We start from the raw sequence: 25,425 nt of genomic DNA on the forward strand, positions 1-25,425 counted from the left end.
ATGTCATATTATATTATTTCTAGAAATATTTTAATTTTTTAACTTTTTATAATATAAAAAAAATTTTATAATAAAAAAGAATGTAAAATAGTTCTAATTCCTTTTTTTAAAAACAGATATAAAAGTTGAGCTATAATAAACATAATATAGCATATTTAACTGCAAATTTCGATAAGATTTTCCTTGAAATGTAATATGTAGTATTTATTAATTATGTGTATTTTATTAAAATTTTCTCAGAGCTTTATTTTGATTACAATATTTAAAATGTTTTAATGTTTTAATGATACGTTATTGATGATATGATTATTATTTATTATTGATGATATGATTATTACTGATATGATAATACAAGAAAAAAATTTTTTTTAAAAAGTTAAAATGTAAAAACAATGTATTTAGATTTATTTAAAATTTCAATTTTTATACTCTCTCAGAAGAATTAACGTTAATAACAATTCGATTCAAGCAAGTCTTCCATGTTCACGATGCCTAAGTTCCGTTAAGTACAAATGTGCGTGGCTTTGCACACATTGCACACATTTATGCAGTTTTCTTAATTATTCGGTTGTACATAAAGTTGAATTTTGATATTATTTCTGAAGATAACGATTTTAAATTGCAATCAATTATCTTTAATCTATCCATTTTTATAAAAGTTGTATAATTTTTAATGTTTTAACAGAATTTGCTTATACACTTTATAAATAATATATATGTGTAAAATTAATAAAAATTATGGAATTGTATATTTTTTTTATAATAGCATTAAATGAAATAGATAACAGAGGCAAGAACTATATTAGAATAGATTATTAAGTATCACGTCACATTTCTTTATCTTTTTCTTCAATTACAAATATCATTGAAACAATTAGTTACAAAGCATGTATGAAGTGTAGCAAAAATTACTAAGTGTATTATTAAGACAGATGTACATTTAACAACTCTTAATGTCAACAATTAAAAATCTAAAAAAAAAAACGGTTCCGACAGCTATAAAATTAAAACTGTGCAGAATAATTGGCAATACCATATAATTTTAATTTATTATCATTTTTATTATTTTAAAGTAAAATTATTTAAATGTAAAAAGTAATAAAAATTCTATTGTTTTAATTTTAATAGAATTTATTTTATTTTTTCGGTGTGTGTGTGTGTGTGCGTGCGCGCGCGCGCGTGTGTGTGTGTGTGTGTGTGTGTGTGTGTGTGTGTGTTGTAAATTGTGTTTTATATTATTACTTATATATTATTTTATATTATATATATGATAAACAAATCTCTATGTAAAAAGTATTTTTGAGATTTTTTTGGATAAAACAATACGTAATAATTATCCAGTTTATATGTATATAACTGTATATAATAAGGATTTTACATGTTAAATGAATAAAACTAGGAAGTCACGAAAAATAAGGAAAAAACCAAGCAATTGCGCCAAGCACTCAATATGTTATTTAGTATGAGCAGCACGAAAGACGAATGATACTCTATATAACCTATTTTTTTATAATCTCTTTTAAAATAATTATTTACAAATATATGTGCTTTTAAATATTTCGATAACGGTTGTGTTTTTCTTCATTAGCTACTTTAATTTCCTCGATAATAATTTGCGATGTTTTATTATAAATAAAAAAGGCGACAGCTAATTCTAACAAAATATTTTGGAGTAGGGGTTTAACGTATTTTTTACGTTTACATTTAAAAAATTATTTTCTAAAGTACAGAAATATTACATTTAAAAATAATTAATTTAAAATATCAAAGAAATATGTTCTCAAGTTCGAACGGGGGGTTCAATCCCAATTTGGCTTTCTATTTCTGTTTTCCATTTCTCATCAAAAGCGTGTCTTGTTTCAGTTTAGAAAACTGGATACACAAACTATGGATAAAAGCTATACAGTACCAATCGCGCAGGTAGGCAGGCTTTACTGCACAAATGGGAGAAAGAGAGAAAGACTCATGGGAGTGGGGAAAAGACTGCTCCACAGAGCAGGAATGGTGGTAGAGAGTCCGGTAGGTACGGTGGAAGTCAGCCACGAAGACGTGACGTACATACTCGACAGCGTACAGTGCACCATGGAGTAGCTATGGCATAGTTAAAGTGGGAGAAACCGTGTATGACCGTCCTCAGCCGGAGCCAGTCTCGTGTGAACGACCGTGAAGTGAATCTCGGATGGTGTACACTTAAGACCTTGAGTCCTTCTTACATTGGGACTTCGGAACCCTAGGATAATCGGCTACTGCAATATTGAACGCGGAAAGTGAACGATTGTCAGTGCGTTCTGTGTATTTTAACAGAATGAAAGAATGAAGATCGAGATTTCTGACGTCATTATGAGTTATTATTCTCAAGGAGAAATTCGTTGGTCCAGATTCTCCGAGAATGTGAATGTTCCAGAAACTTCGGGAATGTGCGTCTCGCGAATGTCTTTAGTGTGAATTGAGTGCTGAGAAATTGCACCGAGGTGTTGTGCCGAATATGAGATGCGACGTCGAGGACCTGCTCTTTGAACTATCTTTTATTTTGTCACTGGTTTATTACTCTGCATTAAATTAATTATCTCAAAGGAGCAATTGTTAATCATTGTCTTCAGCAGTAAAGTATCATCAGTTTGTAAATTTATTATAGTATTTATTGCTATTTAAAATAAACAATAGTTTACATTAATATCAATCTAATAAGTATTTAAATTCTTATACGACTTTTTAATTATAAAATTAAAAAATTAATAGTTCCAATGTTTTGTAAAAAGTTGTAAAATTGTTAAAGTTTCTTTATTAAATGTAGATGTCACAATTTAGCACAATTTAATTTTATAAAAAGATTTAATTAATTAATTTATGAATTAATTTTTTTTAGAAATTAATTTTGAAAAAATATTTTACTTTTTCTTTAAGAATCAAAAGAAAGTTACGTTAGAAAAATTCTGACAGAGACAACAAAAGTTAAAAGCAGCGAAATTTTTTAAAGTGCAACAATATATATTTTAAAGTGAAAATAACAAGATTAAACTTTAACAAACTTTTGTGACAACAAAATACAATCAACTGCGTGAAATGGGCTTCTACCTCATCAGATATTAAGTCAAATTCCGGCGCGGCACATTGGCCAAAAACCTGACGTGTACACCGGTCTGATCCGCCGCCAAGTAGGTCAACCGGCGCGAGAGTGCGAGACTGAATAAGAGAAAAAAAGAAACATTATTAAGTGAAGGAAGGATAAGGGGAGGAAGGAGAAAGAGAAAGAAAGAGAGAGGCGGAGGAAAAAAGAAAGAATGGCGTGCCGTAGGCAGCGCCCGTGAAGTCAGTTCTCCTGATGTCCAGCGGTTGTAAGCTTGTGATCCAAAATGGCGGACGTCGGTAGACATCACAGCTCGCTTCGAATCAACAACGACCGGTCCAGGTGCGCAGAATCCTGAAGGAGTAGCCACGCGATATCGCGTCCTTGACATTCACATCCTTGATCTTGCTAATAGCGGGGTTGCAAGAACAGTCAATGATCATGGTGGGGCCCATTGGGTCGAAGGTCCTCGTGACCTTGACAATCCTTGTGCTATCCGGTAAGTCTGAAATAAGAAAGGTTGGGATAGGATAGTGAACCATGATGGAGATAGAAATGGAACAATTATAGATACAGACTATTTATATCAAATGTTCTATGATCGACCCTTTAAAAAAAAATAAAAATTTATACAAAAATTTAATTAAATATTAAATATGTACATGCTTTATACGTATATTTTAATTATTTATGAGTCTATCATTGATAATCATAGAAACGATATAAATTATATTTAATAAAACGAATAATTTGATCTATAATGATAATTTATTTAATTATAAATATATAATTTATAAAATATAATTTAATTAATAAAATATAATTAAAAATATAGTTAATGGTAGACAAAATTTTTGTTTACTTATTAATACGTCCATCTAATCAATTTATTAAAAAATTATGAAAGATACGCGGACTGAAAGATTCGAGTGGAGATATCAATGATCGCAAGGTGATGTTTTCGTGGTGATATTAACGCCAAGCTTGTGTGTATCGACGTCGCATCGTCGCGTTTGCGAGATAATTAGTATAATTTATAAAAAAAATGTAATCTTTGAAACTTATCTTGAACCTGTCCGATATGTTTTCAAGCAGCGTGCTATCAGCATGCTTGAAACCGGTATCTTGACCTCTGCTGAAATTTCGGCACAAGAATGTTATACCGATACTCCATCATATTGCACACACGTAGTTATTAAGTAATTGAGGAATATTTTATCACGTTTTTCGTTAAACCTATGGACTTCACAAGGATTCAGGACAGTCATTCTTATGTATGATAAATATTGATCTCCAATTCTTGAAAAAAGTTGTTAAGAATTTATGTAAATACGTACACGGCTGCGTAAATAGCAGTACGTCCGGTTTTGCAGCGGTGTATGTGTCAGTGCTACCTGAAGAGATAAGCGCTTTGTATCCATGTCGTTTGTAGTCACGTTACTGCAAATTTGATTTCAATTTTACATGAATCCTATGTAAAATCAAGCTCTTAAATACGAAATATCCATGCGGAAGTTCACGAAATATATACGCAATTATAAAGCATACGGAAAAGAAATGATGTATCAACAGCGTCAAGCTTAATTGAGAATAATCTTATTAATTCAATAACATTATTAATAAAATAAATATATATGTAGTTGTTTCATTAATATTAACAATCATTAAACTAACAAGATTATTCTCCATTAGACTTGATGCTATTGAAATATTATTCTTTTCTGTGTGCATTCGATGATATGGATAGTGATTAGCAACGTACGAAAAGATAAAAGTTTTAAATAATAATCTGCATTGAATTATTACTTTATGTATTATATTATAAAAATAACTGCATACAAAAAGATACTACAATATTGAAATTACTCCTCTCAAGAAGCGCTCAGAAGTCTTTACATTTCAAATTAAAAAGTTGGCGATGCGATTGCGAAATGCGTACACGCACATGCAATTTGTCAATACAGTTTTACGGCCCGCATAAAATTTTAAGGATCAAAATGATAAATGATCCAATGTAGCCGATATTTTCTCTTGCCACCTATCTCCATATAAAACGAAGACAAACGGAGAAAACGTGGATAACATTCTTTTTATTAGAATTATGCTGTATACGAGACAAGTATTTAATATTCATATTGAATTATTTTAAATTTTCAAACGCATTATCGATGAAATACATCGATAGAATTATTTTATCTCTCACATTAATTGTGTTTAATTGTGTTATTAATAAATCGTGGAAATTTGCTTTTTTATAAATCTTTTTTCTTCATTGATTTTATTATTTTTGAAGCCTTTAGATGTACGCAATACAGACATTCCAGTCCATCTAAAATATTTAATTATAGCTGAAAATTCATGTACATTTCACGGATTTAATTTTGTACGTTCCAATACTCGTTATAATTTGTGATACGAGAGTCACTGAAATTATACGGTCATTACTGCATTTCACATTTTCGCTTATTGGCTTTTACACTCTGAAGCATTAATATTGGGTCCTATGTCTCTTCACCTACGTATTAATGACTGTCGCATCGAGTTCCATCGCGAAATCCATTTCGCGTTAACGTAATTAACATTGATTTATGGAATTATGTACTAATATATTCTCAAAATGCTGACCCTATCAATTTGATTGGCCTTTATCAATTCGCTTCACAATGACGATGGCTTGTGATGTTCGGTGCCGTAAGCCATTTCTTCTTCGCCAACGAAAGAGTCATCGACTGACGCATCACACCCGCAGCTTTCATGAATTTTACCATCACTATATTATCGGGCTTCCCGTTTGCGCAAGGAGAGATATTTGCATGGAGTTACTAACGTCATCGCACGAGCAGGAGCAACGACACCGCGCGGAACGTATATCCGGCATAGAGTTTCATCACTCCCTGACTTTCGCCCAACCGCACTAACCGTGAAAGTGTCACGAAATCGCTGCGTGCACAAATAAAACAAAAACGAAGGTTGGTTCAAGTTACCTAGAGAATTGTCACTTCGAAGATCTATCAAGATAAGAATTTGATCCTACCCACTGAATTTCTAAAAGCGAGAATTAAAAGTTGAAAATTAATACGTCTATTATGTGAGAAGAGAATTACAACATGTTGAAACATAAAGATGCAATAATTTTTAGTCTAATAGAATATTTGAAAAAAAAAAAAAAAAACCATTCAAAATTATTGAAACGAAAATGGAACGATTCAGTTTTCTTGCTGATCATTTTGCTGCTGATCCTTTGTTCGAACGTTTTTTTCTCGAACGTAACGCGAAGATGATTTCACACAGTTGACATTTATGGATTATGTCGTGTACAGCTATACGGAATCGCGTGCGTTCCCGTCACGTCGCGATTACCAGCTGTCATAAAACAATTCATGTTCCTTTGAGGTAGTATTACTTTCACACGACGTTGTTTGCGTGTAGTCGTGCGTGTAATGCCGATTTCACAACTTTGCGTAGTCAAATTGCGCACCGCGCAGATACAGAATGTCGCGTTTGCCAGCGAAAAGAATAAATATTGGGCTGGAATGGGGTACCGTTAAGTCTGCCGTTACCGCCTCGAGAGACGGCACATAGCACAGTATACATGTCCACCAGGTAACCCTTGTGAGGTTTCGTTCCCGTTCCTTTATGGTTGCGCTAGACGAACCTTATCGATGTTTCAGTCAATTCAAAAAAAGAAAAAAAAAAAAAAAAAGAAAAATAAGAAAAAAATAGTAAAACGAATATATAAATGGGATTTTACAAAATTCATATATCGCGTTCGTCACATATTTTGTTATTTACAATCATTTCAAATATGTGTCCAGTCGAAAATCGAGAGACCAGCAATGTATGTCGAAAGAGTGACACGTGATGTGGTGTGAATTATGTTCGCGTAGTGCAAACAATAAGAGATGATTATTCGAGATTTAACGTAAGAGTGTTGCGTGCACATTATGGGAAATTTGTCGGGCCGTGCGAACCGGATCGATCTTTTGAATTAGATAGGACAGGTCGCACACTCCCATGCTTAATCGGTCACGGTTCTTCAGGTCATCCGTATGCGCTAATGTCGGTTTCTGAGCAATATCATTATCATCAATATCATTATCGTCAATATTATTAATGTAACATACTTGAAATCGAAATATTTTTACATTTGTCTTTTTCTGTCGAAAATATACATCATAACAACTATGCTGTTGAGAAACGTATTTTATGTTCTTTTAAAAAAATTCGTATTTATGTTTTAAAAAGAAATATGTGTCACTGCGAACAACCGCTTTATTTCTCAGTTCTTTTCCTACAACCATTTGTCGATACCAACCCTGGCAATTTGCGGTTTTCACAATTATAAGAATCTTATCTTTATGGGTCTGCTTATATCGTCGCCTTCCAAGAGCCTTTCCTGTAACTGTTAATAAACATGGAAACTATTGGCTAGTATACCATATAGATGTATCTCTGTAAGTCGAGATTCAATTACTTGGAAGATGAATTTAGAAATAAGAAAGAAAATGGAACATAGATTCGAAAATGCGTTTCGAAAATTGTTTTTGAGTTATTATATCATGTTTACATTAAAATTTAAAATCGCTTTGCTTTCGAATTTTTTTTATCAAAATTGAAAAAAGAGGTCTTTATAAGGTTTTATAATATAATTAAAGTCAAATAAAAGTTACGGGTTGCTTTAGAATAATTCAGGATGTACAATTATGGAGTCCTACCAAGGATTTCTATCAAAAAATGCTAAACGAGCTGTATCTCCACGTGGCGCATCTTGTGTAGTGCTAAACAGTTCGCAACTTTTATTTAACTTTAATTGTGTTATAAAATTCAACTCAAACAAATTGTGTTATAAAGATTATCTCTTTTTTCAATTTTGATAAAAAAATTGGAAAGCAATTTGAAACTTCAACATAAAATAATATATAATTTCTATTTATATTAACTTTTTTTTCTCGTTGTTAAATCCCCAATCACCTTCCGAATGATTGATTTCTATTTTTGAAACACCTTATGTAGGATATTAATCGTTTGAAATAAAAATTTATTTTTTATACAAGAAATCTTATACATAAACTCAAAACATTAAATTCGGAACGACTTTAATTATATTTTATATATAATTAAAGTATATTTTTAAATCAATCATTGTTTGTGTATTATGGAAATCATAATTAAACTAATAAAATATATGTTAAAAAAATGTGAATCTACACTTTCTCTACGTGGAAATAATACAATTTCATGCAGGATACACATGTCTCTCCCACCTTATTATATGCTACATTAAATAGGAATAGATATCTCTTGTAATATAGGAATAGTACCGTTCTCATTCTTCGGAACAGTTTCAATTCCTCTATTCATGATGCTCTCGGACCGAGCGATTCAGCAAGAAATGTTCTGCAAGAAGCTAATTAACGAAGTAAAAGTACCGTCGCTGCGGATCGTTGTGCCGCGTTAGGTACGTCTCTTGTATATCTGCTCACTAATTATTTCGAGTACGATTGCATGATGAGCGACGTTTCGTCTGGCCGGGAGAGGTCTGAGAATCGCGGTGCGATCGTGGTTCTCGTAGAAGATGCAGAATATTCCGGTCTCCGCGAGAGGCTCGGCAGGACTGCATTCCGTTCGTTACGACGGCGGCGACTTGCTATGCGATTCACCTACATTCTCATGGCTTCCCCGACTCGCATTAGAGAGATCGTAGTGCCCGTGAACTCCGTTACGTGTTTACAGCGAGCAAACTGTAAAAATATTCTTCATTAATGCGCGCCGATAAAACGGCGCTTTTGCCATCCCGAGTGGAACGACTGCAATTTTAAATAGACTTCAACCTGACACGAACCTGTCCTGATTGGCATCATCGGATCATTTCGATCGCATTCTTCACAGGAAATCCTTAAATCCTTAGCAATATATGCAGACGAACATACATTCGCGCGCGTATACACACACACACACACACACACACACACACACACACACACACACACACACACACATGCGCGTGCGCGTATATACTTTACAGAATTATATTTGAAATAAAAAAGAAATGTAAAAAATGAGATTTAATTTTTATATTATAACAGCTGAAATGTAAATCTTTTGATTAATAACAATTTATCTCAATATAATTAACTTCATTTGATTCATTAATTTATTTGTTGTACTATTACTTTAATGTGAACGAATATTACACAATTTGCTTCGATACTTAATTGATAATATTATCTATAATAACAATTGCATATATTGAAGTACCTTGTCGACGTGCATGTCCAGCATTTTTATGACTTGACATACTTTCAGAGAGAGAGAGAGATAACTGTGCAACAGTCAAGAATCTTTTTTCATGCAAACGCACACGCGCGCTAGGCATTGTATTTTAATCAGAATAAAAATTACATTCTCCCGCGCGCATACATTATCAATTGTCAGCCCCTGTACAAGACGGGAGTTTGCTCGCAATTACAGTGTATTATCCTGTTACACGAAATGTCCTACTATTGTGAGCATTAGGCTTGCGGGTTTCGTCGCATATTTAGAGTTACGGCGCGTAGTTCGTAATGCACATGTTATACTGAATACTATCGAGGGAGGATACCGTGAGAATGCAGGCAAATTATACAGCCGTATCGTTGGTATCCCGAGAACATAAGGTAATGTCTGATAACTTTTATCATTACGCGGAAGAAGAGAGAATGAACCTTTCCGGCGAATTCCTGTCGACATCCACATGTTTGAGCTTCGCGCAGAAAGGAAGCCGCGATTCCTCGCGAATCTCATCATTGCTATTGCATTTACTTCCGCGTTTATCTCTTTCCTTTATAATAATATATATATATAAAATATGATATATGAAAATATGAAAATAATAATACGAAAATAAATATAAATATTCTTTTAAATTATGTCAAATTAATTATATTAATGAGAATCGAGAAAGGAAACGTCGACGCCTTTTACTCTGCAATTGGCGTATTATTAACTCTTATCGAAAGATTTCATCAGGAGTTCAACAGAACGTTACAATTCATAGTACAGAATTTAAAATTATTATTATCCAATGGGAATTTCATAGAATTTCGGATTATAAACAAGCATTATAGACACACAAAATAAAAATAATCTTGTATACGTATAATGTAATTTAAAAAAAAAATAAATAACGATATCCACTAACGTTTAAAAAACAAGTTGCTTTAGTATAGATAAGTAATAATTTAGCGTACTTCATCTCAATCATGATTTATCGTATCTCAATCTCATCAATCTTATCATCCCTTCATATCAACCCTCGTTGTTGCAATTTAATTACGATAACGGAGCTCATGGGCGCCGCAACGATGTATCATAATGGAAAAAAAAAACCTACGTGCTCGAATGCCCATCCTACGTGACGTATGTAACCCCCTTAAACGTACCCACAAGAGGACGTCGCGTTCAAAATTGCGGCGTGTCGCAATTAATAACCAATTAAAAATAGGCAATGCGCACGGAAGCGGGAACACGTGCAGCGTGCGCATACTAGCAAACTAGCCGCGGCGAACCGATTCGCGGAGGCACAAATGTGCTTTTTACCTGAACGATCGGCACCTTCGCTAATGAATAATTAATAGTTTGACGTGGCGGCCGGTCAGCGATGCGAACGGCTCTATCCGCCCAGCGTAATAATCTGGATCGCGTGTCCGCAAGAATCCGCTAAAGTTCTTGCACTCGAGATCCCGGGACGAAGTTTTTTTCCTATTATTTCGCCGCTTACGGATACCGATCACTTTCACACTTTATCAATTTCTATTTTTGCGCTATAATGATAATTTTATGTGATCGTAATGAAAACATGAAATATAACTTTCTTCATATACATGTGTTTCATATAACTTCTCAAACTTGATATCGTGACATGTCTACATCATTAAAGCGATGATATAACGTATGCAGTGAATCAATTGCTATTATATCCGACTTTCCGGCATTGCCTGTAATTTGGATGTCTATTAATCATTTTACCGATTCACAAACATTCATTTTCGTTGTGATTGTAACGTTGATACCAGGAGCCATAATGAAATGTCAAATTAAATCTATTAGATTTTTCTTTCTTGATTTATCCGTTTCTTTTATAATTTTTATTGTTAGGTTAACTGAACGGTAGAAGATGGATACGTTATAGAGAAACATAGCGAATCTTGATTTGACTCTGCCAATTCTATTTCATGCTATTGTTGTCAACGGTGAAAGTCGCGAGAAGAGGGAAAGGCTTGTGAAAAAAATGGTTCTCTAATATGCACACTTTCTATACGATAAATCTGGATGCATCTTCGCGATCGTCCCGCCGGATGCGAAGATATTCACGCCGACATGTACGTTCCGCGAGATAGACGCGATTAATTGTCTCGGCCGATATATTCCGTATCTATAGACGATATTCAGGCCGGCCATTATCGAAACGTCGTGATCTGTGCCGCGGCGCATCGTCTTAGTTTCACTTAAATTGCTTTGCGCGTCGTTGCATTCCCGTGAGATACGCCATTGTCCGATACACGTGTACGAAATACAATTACATCAAGAATAAAAAATAAAATTTTAGTTTGGTTACGGTTAAAGTCCGATTAAACAAGTTAATAGATGTTCCGGCTTCGATTTCGATTTCTTGATTAAAGAAGAAAACCGGAACCGCTTAAACTACGGTACTCCTCGATTACAGTTATAATTCTTCCAGCTCTCCTTTTTCTACCTTTTTATTTTTTACTTTAACTACGTAAGATATACGATCTCTCTTTGCTCTGTTTATATAATACCTGTTAATATTGTTTTTAAACATAATTTTTCATTTTTCACTATATATTAATTTCTATGTTAATTATAACATTTTTACGTACACTTAACTTGTTAGAAAATGGAGAGATTTGAGATCGATAATGTTATATTGTTATATTATTTACACAATACGCATAGAAAATCTTTGTTATGTAAAGCGGAAATGTGTTGTGCACTTTTCCTATAAAAGCAGGAATATAATTAAGAGATGGAAAAGATCGAGCGTAGTTATATTCTATTCATTTTCACCCACTTTGGTGCTTCCATTACGTAATTATGACGTTAAGGGAGCAAAGTCCAGAAAATTGCGAGATAGACAGACGTTTGCAGTGCAGTCCTGTGTGAACAGATAAGCGTGTTACGATAATATTAAATGCGTTATCATCAATCATATGAGAAGGATCTCACGGGAACAATTCAATGCTACTATCTTACTCCTTCACGCAATAAATCAGTTATATGAACATACGTCATTCGTTTGTCCTTTTGATAATATAATTAACCCTTATCATTTTCTCTCTTCTTTTATAATTTGAAATTATTTGCATATATTACTTTTATAATTAAGCATTTTAGATTATTATACAATTTCAATGTGTAAGTTAATGTGCAAGACAGGGGTTCAAGTTTTCAAGAGCATTTTGTATTCGAACTGTATTGTTACCGTTACAACAATTTCTCTTCCTTTTTTTACAATTTTTATATTTTTCTCTCTGGATGTTGACGGATCTGCGAAATTCCGTATTTCCAGTACGGAATTTTACAAGCCGTCAACAACAGGTGCAAACGTTTACCTTCGCCAAACGTTTCCATAATATAATTCTATATGTTTTTTACTGCAGCCACTGCATTATAGACAAGTTGAAAACACTCGCGATTGAAGGCAGTTAACAAAGATTAAACGACCATTAAAGTCATCAAGTATCTGTCTGATCTTTGAAACGAAACCGATTTTGCTTCTTTCATCTCGGCAACAAAACTATCACGAGTGATTGGGACAAGTACCTGACCGTAGTAGCTACTTCTGTCTATTCCTTGATTGGCTTTTCTACCAAGAGGTATCTCTCAGATTGGCGATCAATTTCGACACGCCGATCGCCAATGACGACGCGCTTGACCGTGTCGATGTCAATGAACCTTTTTATCTTCGATTGAAAGGCGTAAGGTGCCGTCGAGAAAAGGTGAGCAGAGACCAAGAGCCGAAGAGGTGAACAGAGCGCAATCGTAATTTCATACCCGTCACGTTCACGATTGGTCAAACCACTCGATACCGGCCTCGAGAATGTCAACCGCTCAAGTACCGTTCGCCTCGACGAAGTAACTGTGGAACTTGATGGATCTTTTTTACCCGGCAGTGGATTGCCGCACTGGCTCATCCACCCTTTCGCGAAAAGGAGAACGCTGAGATCACCTGACTAGTCGAGGGCAGGGTCACGGATACAGCCTCTCGATTATCTCGCGAAAATTCTTGCTCGCTCGGACGATAACGCTCGACATTTAAAGATATATGTTGAAGAACTTTTCCTAAGTCAATCTTATTAAGCAAATGTCTCATTTCGATTTTCAATTTAAAATTTCCGCTAATATATAATATATCAATGTATGATAGGGTAAGTGTTCTCTTTAATTTTTCTTTTATGTACAATCTTTTTGGAGTGATGAAAAATAAAATTTATAAAATAAATATTATTTATTTTTAATTTTTATTTATTTTAATAACATTTATTTTTAAAAATAAATATTATTAAAATAAAGAAAATTAAGTAAACATTGATAAAGAATAAAATTTATTATTGTTAAATTTTGTTGTAAAAAATATGCAAACATTATTAAAATATTATGTTGCGAGAGAGAACATTCACATTATGCGAAAGTAATTTGTTGAGGAAATGAGACTATTTATGATACGACAGGACAACCGGAAAAGGTGCAATAAATTTTCGTTATCCTGACACAAAGGGCTATTTCGCCCTATCTTCAGTATCGTGCGAATTTCACAGTTCCTTATGGAACGAGGAAATTTCTCCTTTAATAGGGCCGAGGTGCGAATCGACGATACCGTAAAGTACCTTTTCAGAGTACCGTTTGAGCGCGAAATTATTGCATCTGCGTCTCGATCAAGTGCACACGATCTTTCTCACGCGAGCATGGCAGGACTAATTATGCCCTAATGACGATATAATTATATATTTTTTACGCGGTAGAATGAGGAAGATTGTTGCAATTTAACATGGTTTTTTTATCCGCTGCAACAATCACTCGAGCAGCTCTTTGTCCAGCCCTTTTTTGCATGCCGACCCACCGACCTTAAGGTTTTTAAAAAGGCAATTCGGTCTTCTGCGAATAGCCGCCTTAATGCGATATTATGAAAGAGGTTCATCAACCTTTTATACAAGTATATTATATACCGCCAGTCCCTCGAGCATGACGAATATTTCTTATATGATCGTAGGTCTAATAGTCTTCACTTCAGTGGTTTACCGTTTTAATATTCGCGTAAAGTACGAGTATGCATTATATTTGGGTTTATCGCCCTCCAATGTGAGATCTTCAATATAATTGAGCATAAAGTTTTATTTTCTGTAACGTCTTATTATTAAAAAGATTGAAAGTCTTAGCGTGAAATTTGATTAATAATTACGTTACGTATTAATTAATATCATATTTTTTTCTTCTTTTTAAAAAGAAGTAGAAGTACGGTGCACAATATTTTATAACACACGTTCTATTAGTTCTTTTTTCATTTTTTAGAAAATATTGATGGATCATACGGAAAAGTTGACATTAGCTTTCATTTACTTGCAGACGTACTGGCTATACAGAACGATAAAACATCCTCTCGAATGTCTCGGGAAAATATCGTGTTGAGTGCTAGCGCTTACACCGGTCCCGAAAAAACATCTAGTGGAAATCAACCGGACGAATCCTGGACTTTCCAAAGGACGGTTCCGGCATTCCAGTTAGAAAGCTCAAGGAACGTTAACGAATATGACAGAGAAGAGACCAGAGTCGCGTTTAAAAATGCAAACCATGACGAATCTACTCTAGACGAACTAACATCATCAAAGCACGTGGCCCATATCGACGGTAATAATATCGAAGCAAAAGCCGGCGAGTACTATCAGTAAGTTCCATTCCATTTCTATGAATACGATATGATAAAAGGACGAATTGTACGCGAAGGACTTTAAATGTAAATAAGTTCTTTGATTGTATCGACAATAATGTAACTACAGGCTGCTATGAGCATTAAACGTTGACATTTATTAAAGTTTTAATTCATCAGAGTTTTAATTATATTAATCTAATCTAAATCTAATGAAAATTACAATAATATACTGAATATTATGTTAATAATATAGGCGCTCATATAAATTTTATTTATTTTAATTCTAAATGCAGGAGAACAAATATTCTAAAATAATAATAAAATAATTGTCTCAAGAAGAATAGTGCCCACCACAAGCGAGTCGATGTCGGGGGAAGGACAAGGGGCTCCGCTGAGAGTAGATCTCCTGTCGGAGCCCCATCAGCTGGTTGGCGCGCTGAGGCAACGAGCACAGCATTCGCCAGTAGCGGATCATCAGCGGCGAGGTCGTCAAGAGATCCCGAGGATCTATAGCGAGCACGCGCCGCCGCCGATCCTGCAAACTGCCGCACCAGGTCATAGACAAGCGAATCCTGATATACAGGACATTATTACTGGCATCGTCAAATTGCTTAATGGCAACGTAAACGTAGCCGCAAACACCGTGAGGCCGTTGAGGCCAATACAAGCTGTTAGGTAAAAAAAAAAAAAAAATAAAAAGATTTTAGTATATATACATTTTATATCTCAAAATGTTATGGTAATGCAATCAGTTTATTTTGGCATTAAAATTGTTACAGTAACTTTGAAAAATATTATGCGACATATTTTTATTAACTTGTGTTATATTCATATGAAAAATATCGATTAAAAGAGGCTTTTATATATAAAAAAAATTTGGGCGTGATATTTTTTCTTGGCATCTATGTAAGAATGCGTTTATGACAATTGTTTGTTCATATATGTTTCATTATAATGATAATGACATTATTGATAATTGAACTTGCAGGATCAACAACAGAGGACCACCGAGAATATCGGATGTACCGCCGTTACTGTCGGATTTTGACACCCCTGGTATGAATCCACCACCGCCGCCGCCGCTGTCGTCGTCTCATCCTTATCCGTTTGAAAAGCCCCCTGCACCTGACAGACCATTGTTGCCACCGGAGAAACCCATTAGGCCCTTCATCAACGGGGTGCCATTACCAGAGCAAGTCGTGCCGCCTTGGAGTTGGGATTCTTCTCATAATACGTCATACATCCGTAAATAATTATTCATCTAATCATTTATTTTGCATGGATACTTTAACATAACGGAGCATATATATATATATATATATATATATATGTGTATAGAGAGAGATGTATATATGTAGAGTAAGATTCTCTATCTTAATTTATAAAATAATTTTCATTTATTAAAATTATCCGGAAAATTATTCTGTTTTTTCAAGATGGTAACAGACGACCGACAGTACCTTATAAACCCTCGCTACCATCGCTGGATTCTTCTTTCCATCGTGATAAAACTCTCTCAACGACGGAGAACTCGCAGTATGAGCTAAAACCGGAATCTGAAATACCTCAGGAAAGCTCCACTATAAAGAAAGATCTAGCTAGTCATCAAGAAACACTTATTAAAGACTACGATACTAAGAATCGCACGAGCAATTCTAGTATCGCTAAAGATCGAGTAGAACACACAACGGCAACCGGTGATTCAGCACTTCAGAATACAACCAAGAAACCTGAACTTGAGGAGTCTACGAAGAAGCAACATATTATAATTCACAAGTATCATACACCCTCGAAAGAAAACAAGATCAACGGCGAGGAGACATTGATCCTTGGTCTCGCTACAGATTACGTCACTCCAACTCACACGATACGACATCCAGAGGCCTCGGTAACACCTTCGAACAGTCAAATCAAAGTTACAAAATCTTCGAAAAATGAAGAAAAAATATCTTTGACGTCCAAGGGAGAAAAACCGATCGAGAAACCTACCTCGACCGCCTCGAAGACGTTTTCAACTAGTACTTTGAATATCGAGACAAGTTCGTCGGTCCAAGTGATCGAGTCTATACCGACGAAAGTCATTCTTCGACCAAGCACGATTCCCATGAAATCAAGCATTGATATCAAACCCGATGTGACCTTGGAACCTAGCAGTGTATCCGACATCGAGTATACGGAACCGACATCCAGTGTCTCGACGCCAACTGATGGTCTTCCTACGAGTTATTCTAAGAGCTCGGTCACGATAGAGAAGAGCGTCATTCATCCTACGAGTTCAACTTTCATGAAAAATACAGGCACGTAAAAAATTACAGAGCCAATATGTATATAAATTGTATACAAATTGTATATATATATATATATATATATATATATACACACACACACAAATATACGTGTTATTACATGTTATTTTTCTTAATAATAATATGTAATAATTTTTTGTATTAATATTATATTTATATCATATGAATACTAATTTTAATCTATACCTCCAAATAACTTTGTAAAATAATTGTAACAGGATCCACTGAACGTTATCGTCCACGACCTGGAATTGTCTTGGATGATACTTTGGATTATACCGGAGCACAAGGACTGCCAAGTCAGAGGCCTTACGCTCCTTCGAGACATCCATCTCCCGGTGATGTTTTTGATGTGACAGTTTCGGCAATTCAAGGTCCTGGTGGAAGTTCCGGTATTTTTTTTCTCATTATTTAAATTATTCTCTGTTTTAAATAATTTATAGTTTAGGTTAAAATTTGTGATAAAATTCCAAATAATAAAATTTACAATATTATGTATTGTGGAATACGGAAAGAATATTTGAAAAATCAGAAATGTTAACATATGTTAAAATATATATGACAAATAAAATTTTATCCTAAAATCTCTAATAGAAATTATAAATAGTAATTTTATATTATTTTTAACAAATTGCAACATGTGCATATTGAATCATTTATTAATTAATTTTTCATCAATGTTTATACAGTAGAAATTTAATACTTTCTTGATATGTGTGAGTTTAAATATTTGCTTTATTATTGATATAAATAGAAATAAATTAGATTTTTTTCAATAGTTATATCTTGACGCTTGATTATTTATTGAAAATTTCAGGGGAAAGTATTAGAGTTTCTCTAAATTCAGGTGGCAACGATGTCATATTAACTTCTGCAGTGGGCGGTGAAGGTTTTGTGAGTATCGATGGTAAAAGGACATATCTGAATTTGTTCGATAACACAGATCGGACACCAAGTTCGACCCATGTACAACCGCAACCAACTAGAACTCAACCGCCGCCCATCATCGGTACAGGGTAAGTTTTGATTTCAATATCGTGAAATTAAAAGCTTTTTTAAGAATATGTTATCCATATGTTTTATATATATATATATAAAAGTTTTATATATACATATACATATATATATATATATATATATATGTGTGTGTGTATATGTATATATAAAACTTTTTTGTAATTTAAGTCTTTTTCTGTCAAATATAATATAATTTATTTTATAATTTTATTTTCTTTATTTTTAAAAAAATTTTATATTATTGACAACAAGATAATTTTATTGAAAGAAAAAAAATGTCAAGTAAAATTTCTACTTTACAATGCAGTCTCGCCATTCCACAACCGGATACTCCTGTCGCGACTTCACGTCCAAATGGACCAAATCGGAGGCAGCCACCGTTATATCGAAGACCGACGCAGCCACCTGTCAGAATAGATACCTGCATCGTAGGTGACACGAGTACATGCGATGCGAGTCAACATGAAGCTTGCGCAACCGTTCAAGGGGTATCGGCATGTCATTGCAAGCCAGGATATGCGAGATTGCAGCATTCGCTGCCATGCAAAAGTTAGTAAAAAGTCGAGAATTATGAAATACACGTTAGGATCCACAATTTGTCTTATATAATGTTTTATATTTCTCTTTTAGAAATTGTCAGTATCGTTGTGTCAATCAGAGTGGACAAGTTTTATGACAAGAAAGTCGTGTGGGATCGAGGACTCGCTGACAAGGATTCAGAATCTTATCAAACTCTTGCTTACGAAGCTAATAGAGCCGTAAGTATAAGTCAAATAATTGAATTATTATTTGGGATATTAATAAAATATTTAAATGATAATTCCAACTTTTTTAAATTCAAATTTCAAATTATATTTTAGATAATTAGGCAATCAAATAGTTTATTAATATTTTTATTTTATCTTACTTTATTTTTTTATTAGTCATTTTTTTATTCAGAAAATATAAAAAATAAAATTTATAATATATATATATATATATATATATATATATATATTATAAATTTTAAATATATATATAGCGATATATATAGCGCATAATTATTTGAATTTTCTTTTATTTTAATTTTATGTATTAATGAATTTATTAATTATTTTATTTATTATACATTTTATTTTTCTGTATAGGATTTAAAAATGATTTAAAAAAAGATTAATAAAAATATATATATATATAAATAAATAATAGATATATATTATATATATATATAATATAAAAATATATATATATATAATTATATATTTATATATATATAATATTTATATATATATATATATATATAATATATACATTAGATATAATTATATTTAATTATATTATTTATTTGTTTTAAGGTTGAATCTGCTATGTCCATGACACCGTTTTCAGACGAATATATGGGATCGTTGATAAATAATATTTATCAAGGAGATGTAAGTCAAGGACAAGGCGGAGTTTTCGTGAATGCAACTCTGAAACTTACTTACGAACCGAGAACAATTAGACCGAGTCTAGCTAGCGAACTTCAAAGACATCTACTAGGTGTTATTCATAGAAGAAATAATAACATTGGAAACAGTGCTTTATATGTGGATAGTCCACCTGGCTCTATATCAAATTTACAAGGTAATACTTGGCTATGCAAATTAGTGATGTAACGGATGCGTTACATCAGAATTTCCGCTATTTAAAAACTTTGAAATTTCAATCGAAAATATAAATATTTTCTACTTGTATTGATTATTTTATAATCGTATTGATATGCTTTTTTTATTACATTTTTTTTTAATTCTCTTTAAACTCTCTCATCTTTAATTGATGTTAAATTGATGAATCGATAATAAACCCTTTTTTTATCTTTACATTAAAGTCCCGAAAACTCTTTGTTCTAATATTGGAAAATTAATTCTAATTAGTAACCAGAATCGATGGGATTTTTAAACTGCAAAATGAAACATAATTATATAAATTTACTATATAAATTTACTATTCATATACTATTCTTATACTTTATTTATTATATAAATTTTTATATAAATTTATATAAATTATTTATATAAATTATTTATATAAATTAACAAATAAGAATTTGTAAGTATTTCTGAATTTACAGATCTGGACGAATGCGCCTCGTCGGAACTGAACGATTGCCACTCCTCCGCTAGTTGTACTAATACATTCGGCGGTTTCATGTGCTCCTGCAATCCAGGGCTAAAAGATCCACACAAAGATGATCTTAATGAATCTGGTAGAACGTGTTTATCGTGTCCCTCGACCTATTGCAATAATCGCGGTACCTGTTCTTATCAAGGAGACCAAATGCAATGCACGTAAGTAAATACGATCGTGTATGTTCTTATCAAGTGCATTGAAAATTTCTTTTTAATTTCTAGATGCACCGGCAATTATTATGGCGCGCAATGCGAGGTCGATGGCGAAGTCTTGGGCGTTGCTATAGGCGCATCTGTAGCTGCATTAATAATCATAGTTCTAACTCTAGTCTGTCTCGTTATGTGGAGGTAATTATCATGGAAAGAGAAATGATTTCTTATTACTATTATTATTATTATTATTATCTACATTAATGCTAGAGCCTAATTATATCTAATCATATCTATGTATTTATTTTGTAGTCGAAAGTGGTCTCGCGAACAAAAGTCTGCAGGTTCCCCAGTGTACGGTTATATTCAAGGTGGAATACCTGGTACTCTTCCAGGTACGATAAATTAGCAGTTTAATATATAAACTTAATCTTTTGCTAATGGATATAAAATCTAAAAACACAAATAATTTATAGGGACTTTAGCAAGGGTCGGTTCTGTAGGCACTCTAGCATCCGTAAAACAAGGACCACCGACGAATTTGCCACCTTACATGTGGGCTCATTTTGGGGAACATATGGCTACAGCAAATCTCTATGCGGTATATATCAACTTTATTAATTAATGTTGGTTTAATGTTAAGAATTATGGAAGATATATGGGAGAATGTTGTATCATTAGAGAAAATATTATGTAATTAATATCGAAATAAAAAGAGAAAAGTAAAAAATAAGAGTATATGCATAACAAAGAATTTAAATGTGTTTGTATGTAAATATATACATAATAGATGACATAAACTTTACCAAGTAAAGAATATTATTGTTTTATATTTGAATAGAGTAAAGTATTCATTTTTTTGATGAAATTGTTGAACAAGTTGAAAGTTGTGTGTGTAATATTTATATGTAAAATAACTAATTTTTCTTATTGCTGTAATTCTACTTATTTATAATAAGATATTAATTGAAACTTATTAAAAATCTTTTCTAAAAGACCGAACCCATGGGCCCTACGCGACCAAGTTCGGCGATGTTCGGTTACCCACCTATGAACGTTCATGGAACATTGCCTCCAGTCCCATTACCACGACTTCAGGCCCCATCACGACCAAGACAGAGACCTCAGCCAGATCCGGATAGCTCGGATTCCGAGCCACAAGATAAGGACAGAGCTGACCTAATTCCTCAGAGCAGCGGTTTTCATGTACCGAGGCCAAAGTCGAGATCTTCATTAGCGGTAAATATCCATTAACTGTTGAGCACGTATTATGTATTACGGTAGACAATAAATTAAAATAAATTAAGTATATGGAAAGAGAACTTATTTTTATATGAAATTAAATACTTAACTTTAAATCAATGATTGATCCTACAATTAATTTCTCTGAAATTTAATGTTTTTTTTTTTTTTTTTGTTAAATTTAACAATGTAATCAAATATCAAATATAAAATGGAAAAAGAATTTAAATTACGTTATAATTTTGAATAAAAATATTATATTGATAAATGATCTTTAATCTCATCATATGAATTGAAGTCCAATAAAAGATAAAAATAAAGGGAAATAAAAAGAAATCCAATAATTATAAAGCTCGAGAGACCGAAAAGAATCAATAATTCTGCAAAGCAATATTTAATCAATTCATATTAAACCATCTTTTTTCCTTCTATCTTTTTCCAATTTTCTCTTTATAATATGATTTGAATTCTCGCGACTTAATCCGATCCATAAAAATAATATAAATTATTGTTTAATTATCGTAATCGTAATTAATCGACTGTTAGTTGTATCGACGAAAATTAATTTATATATTTCAGAATCAAAGCGGAATTTATAACGATGTGGAGTACGACCAGGGTGATGTTCATCATTTATCGAAAAACAGTATTCCAATGTCCACTTACAGACCGTACTACAGAACGTGAAATTCACATCGGAGTAGTACATTCGCGCACGCACGTCAAGGGACGTGCACTAAATAACTAAATCGCGAATTTATCGTCTAAAGTGCTCGATAAATAGTGCATTAAGACACAATGCGGTGATACCGCTGGTGCGAAGTAATCCCACGATAGAAGCTGCGACTCGTTTCAGAGTCGTCTGAGCAAACGTACGAAATAAACGGAAGATTTGCATACGTAGAGTAAAAGCGAAATCTAATCTCGCAGCCGTGCGTATCAAGCGGATTAGATCTTGCTCGCTGTAAAGTCGTGTTCTTGTAGTCACGCGATGTCGTATTTGCGATAGATATTAATTTCTAATGATACACAGATATTTATTATCGAGTTTCATTATTCCAGTTTTAATAAATTAATATTTTGTAAAGTCCGAAAGATCATTATGTTAAATAATTTTATTAAGAAAGATATGCGATATTGTATGCGGTGATTGCATTTATTTGATTATTTTCAATTAACTGTTTATCATTGTTAGCTCAATACTCAGAATAAGAATAATTTATAAGAACAGATATATCGACTGTTTATGATTAGTTATATTTGTTAAGCAAAAATTAACTGTTGCGTTATGAATATTAAATAATTTAGTACAGAATAATTTAATTTTTATGTTAAGTCATACACATATATTTTAAGAATTTAAGAATATTAATTTATTGAAATCTCTTTGAAAAAGATATACACTAATGGGCAATAAATAATTTTTTTTTTTCGTATCATGAGATATTGGTATTTTAATTCAGTAAGCACTCAATGTAATTATATATATTGTAATTATATCTTTTTTAGATTGAATACAAATGTAATTAAAACAACTTTTATTTTACCTTTTTAACTTTTTAATGTATAAAAAACTTTATAAACGTATAAAACGAGATTAAAAAGCAACAACAAGTAATTAAGTTAGAGCAATGTGTAATTAAAAGTAAAAAATTATAATAATTTTAAAATTAATTATTTACAAACATTAAAAAAGCTAAAAATATAATTTACACAAAATATAATTTAATATTTTTAGAATATTGAAATATGTCACAGTTATATTATATCAAATTATATGGAAGAAGAAGAATAAATTAATAATATGACATTATTAATTAATAATATTATTAATTAATATATTAATATATTAATTAATAATATTAATATATTAATTAATAATATTATAATTAATTAATATTATTAATTAATAATAATAGATAAAAAGTTATTTACTTTCTAATCATGTGGAAAATTAAAGCTATTTCAATTTGATTATTCAGACGATGAAGTCGTCTCGCGCACGTCAAGTGCCATCGATCCGCATGACACATACGCGATCTCGAGACAACGCAATGGCGAGAATAAAATATTTAGTCGAGTGAACTCTTCCAACGAATGAACACTAGATACGTGCGTACTGGTGTAAGTAGGAGAGGTGAACAACCTCAATCGATTTCCACAGGAGGAGGCTGTGGTCAAGCGTTTTACTCGCTTTTTAAGTTTGCGACAGTCACAAGTTGCGACAGTTCATGGGTTAAAATTTCACACACAATTTTAAACATCGCGACGATATCTTTCATCATCTTAACATTACAATTTTATCCGTGCGTTCAACGCGCCAATTTTTTCGCAGAATCTTAATTTCAATCTTAATTTGATATTTTCCGGTTAATTTCGCCCAACTGCGGAAATGATTAATTAAACTGCTACTTCTTTTCCGGAATTTTGCGCTCATTTGGTACTAATAGGCTGAATTTATGTCCAATTAAAATTTTTTAATCAAAAAGGATTAAAAACCAAGGGCGAACAAACAGTTTGCTGTACTCACGGTTTTTATGTGTCTTTTTGATATTTTTGTTCTGCATGCTTCTGAATGCTTAATGGCGCAATTCTTCCAGTCTCTAAAGTAGCCAGTAGGGAAATCTCTCATGAATCACCGTCTCACGGTACAATGTATTTCACTTTTCCTATCTGCGCTTATTGCCGGATATTTTTCCAGACTTATGAGATTGTCTTACATGCTTTTATAGAATCGTAGAACAATTTGACAAATATTATATTACACCATAAGAATCGCAGGGAAAAAAATTTATCTATATGATAAAATGTTGCAGCTAACAGATTCTCATAAAATATCAGATGAATATAATTACTGTCATTTAATTATTATTTTAAGAATAATTATATAAACTGAATGTGAGATAGAAACAAGAGAAAAGTTAAATTAAATACAAATATAAAATATAAATTTTTTACTGTATATTCAACACACTGAGTAATCAAATTGAATTCTCTTGATTGAAAAAAATCTTTAAAAAAATGCATCAAATTGATTTGAAAAAAAAGTTGTCGCGATCGGCAAATATTTGTTCATATAAAAAAGATGGCGTTTCCAAAAAAAAAAAATCGAGATTTTTTTCCAATGAATGTATGTGTGCATGGCGAGTGTAAAATATGTTCGTTTGTATTTCATTCTCAGTGCATGTCCGTTGCACATTTGTACAGTGATATATATATATATATATATATATATATATATATATATATATATATACAGACTAAAATATATTTGTTGGAAGCGAGAGGATTACTTCGAAACATTGCTTTCGTTCATGTGCTTCACGCTCCACAATGCCGGGCCACTTCTCTACCATGTTTAATTAAGCTCGAACAAATGTTGGCAATCGTTTGAAAATAATTTTACGGGTTCGCAATATTAGTACAAAACATTTCGTGTTGATATTTGTTTTTACAAACAAGTTTTGTGTGTGTGTGTGTGTGGGGAGGGGGTATGGGTGTGTGCGTGCGTGTGTGTGCTGCGCTATGTGATCGTCAATCAATTAATATATATCTGTATTTTTGTTA

General features: G+C 32.6%; 1 protein-coding gene across 5 annotated transcripts; it reads left to right on the forward strand.

Annotated features, from left to right (window-relative positions):
- Positions 1–1,910: 1,910 nt before the first annotated feature.
- pwn (calcium-binding EGF-like domain-containing protein pawn) lies at positions 1,911–23,681 on the forward strand. Of its 5 annotated transcripts, none has more exons than XM_089082483.1 (17): positions 1,911–2,602; positions 2,867–3,566; positions 14,690–15,008; positions 15,330–15,668; positions 15,982–16,238; positions 16,430–17,290; positions 17,518–17,691; positions 18,117–18,315; positions 18,624–18,865; positions 18,947–19,074; positions 19,651–19,921; positions 20,409–20,625; positions 20,689–20,814; positions 20,929–21,011; positions 21,093–21,217; positions 21,613–21,855; positions 22,438–23,681. In XM_089082483.1, the coding sequence occupies exons 2-17, from the start codon at positions 3,503–3,505 to the stop codon at positions 22,543–22,545; spliced, it is 3,756 nt and encodes a 1,251-aa protein (XP_088938609.1). In that variant the 5' UTR covers positions 1,911–2,602; positions 2,867–3,502; the 3' UTR covers positions 22,546–23,681. The 5 variants fall into 5 exon arrangements, with proteins under 5 accessions (XP_088938609.1, XP_088938608.1, XP_088938607.1 ...); XM_089082482.1 differs by having other exon boundaries at positions 1,912–2,607; positions 2,905–3,566; XM_089082481.1 differs by having other exon boundaries at positions 1,912–2,602; positions 2,905–3,566.
- The last annotated feature ends 1,744 nt before the right edge of the window (positions 23,682–25,425 follow it).

This window comes from Pogonomyrmex barbatus, unplaced genomic scaffold, assembly GCF_055798465.1.
Source record: "Pogonomyrmex barbatus isolate J1 unplaced genomic scaffold, ASM5579846v1 scaffold6, whole genome shotgun sequence".
In the NCBI taxonomy this organism is placed as follows: Eukaryota; Metazoa; Arthropoda; class Insecta; order Hymenoptera; family Formicidae; genus Pogonomyrmex; species Pogonomyrmex barbatus.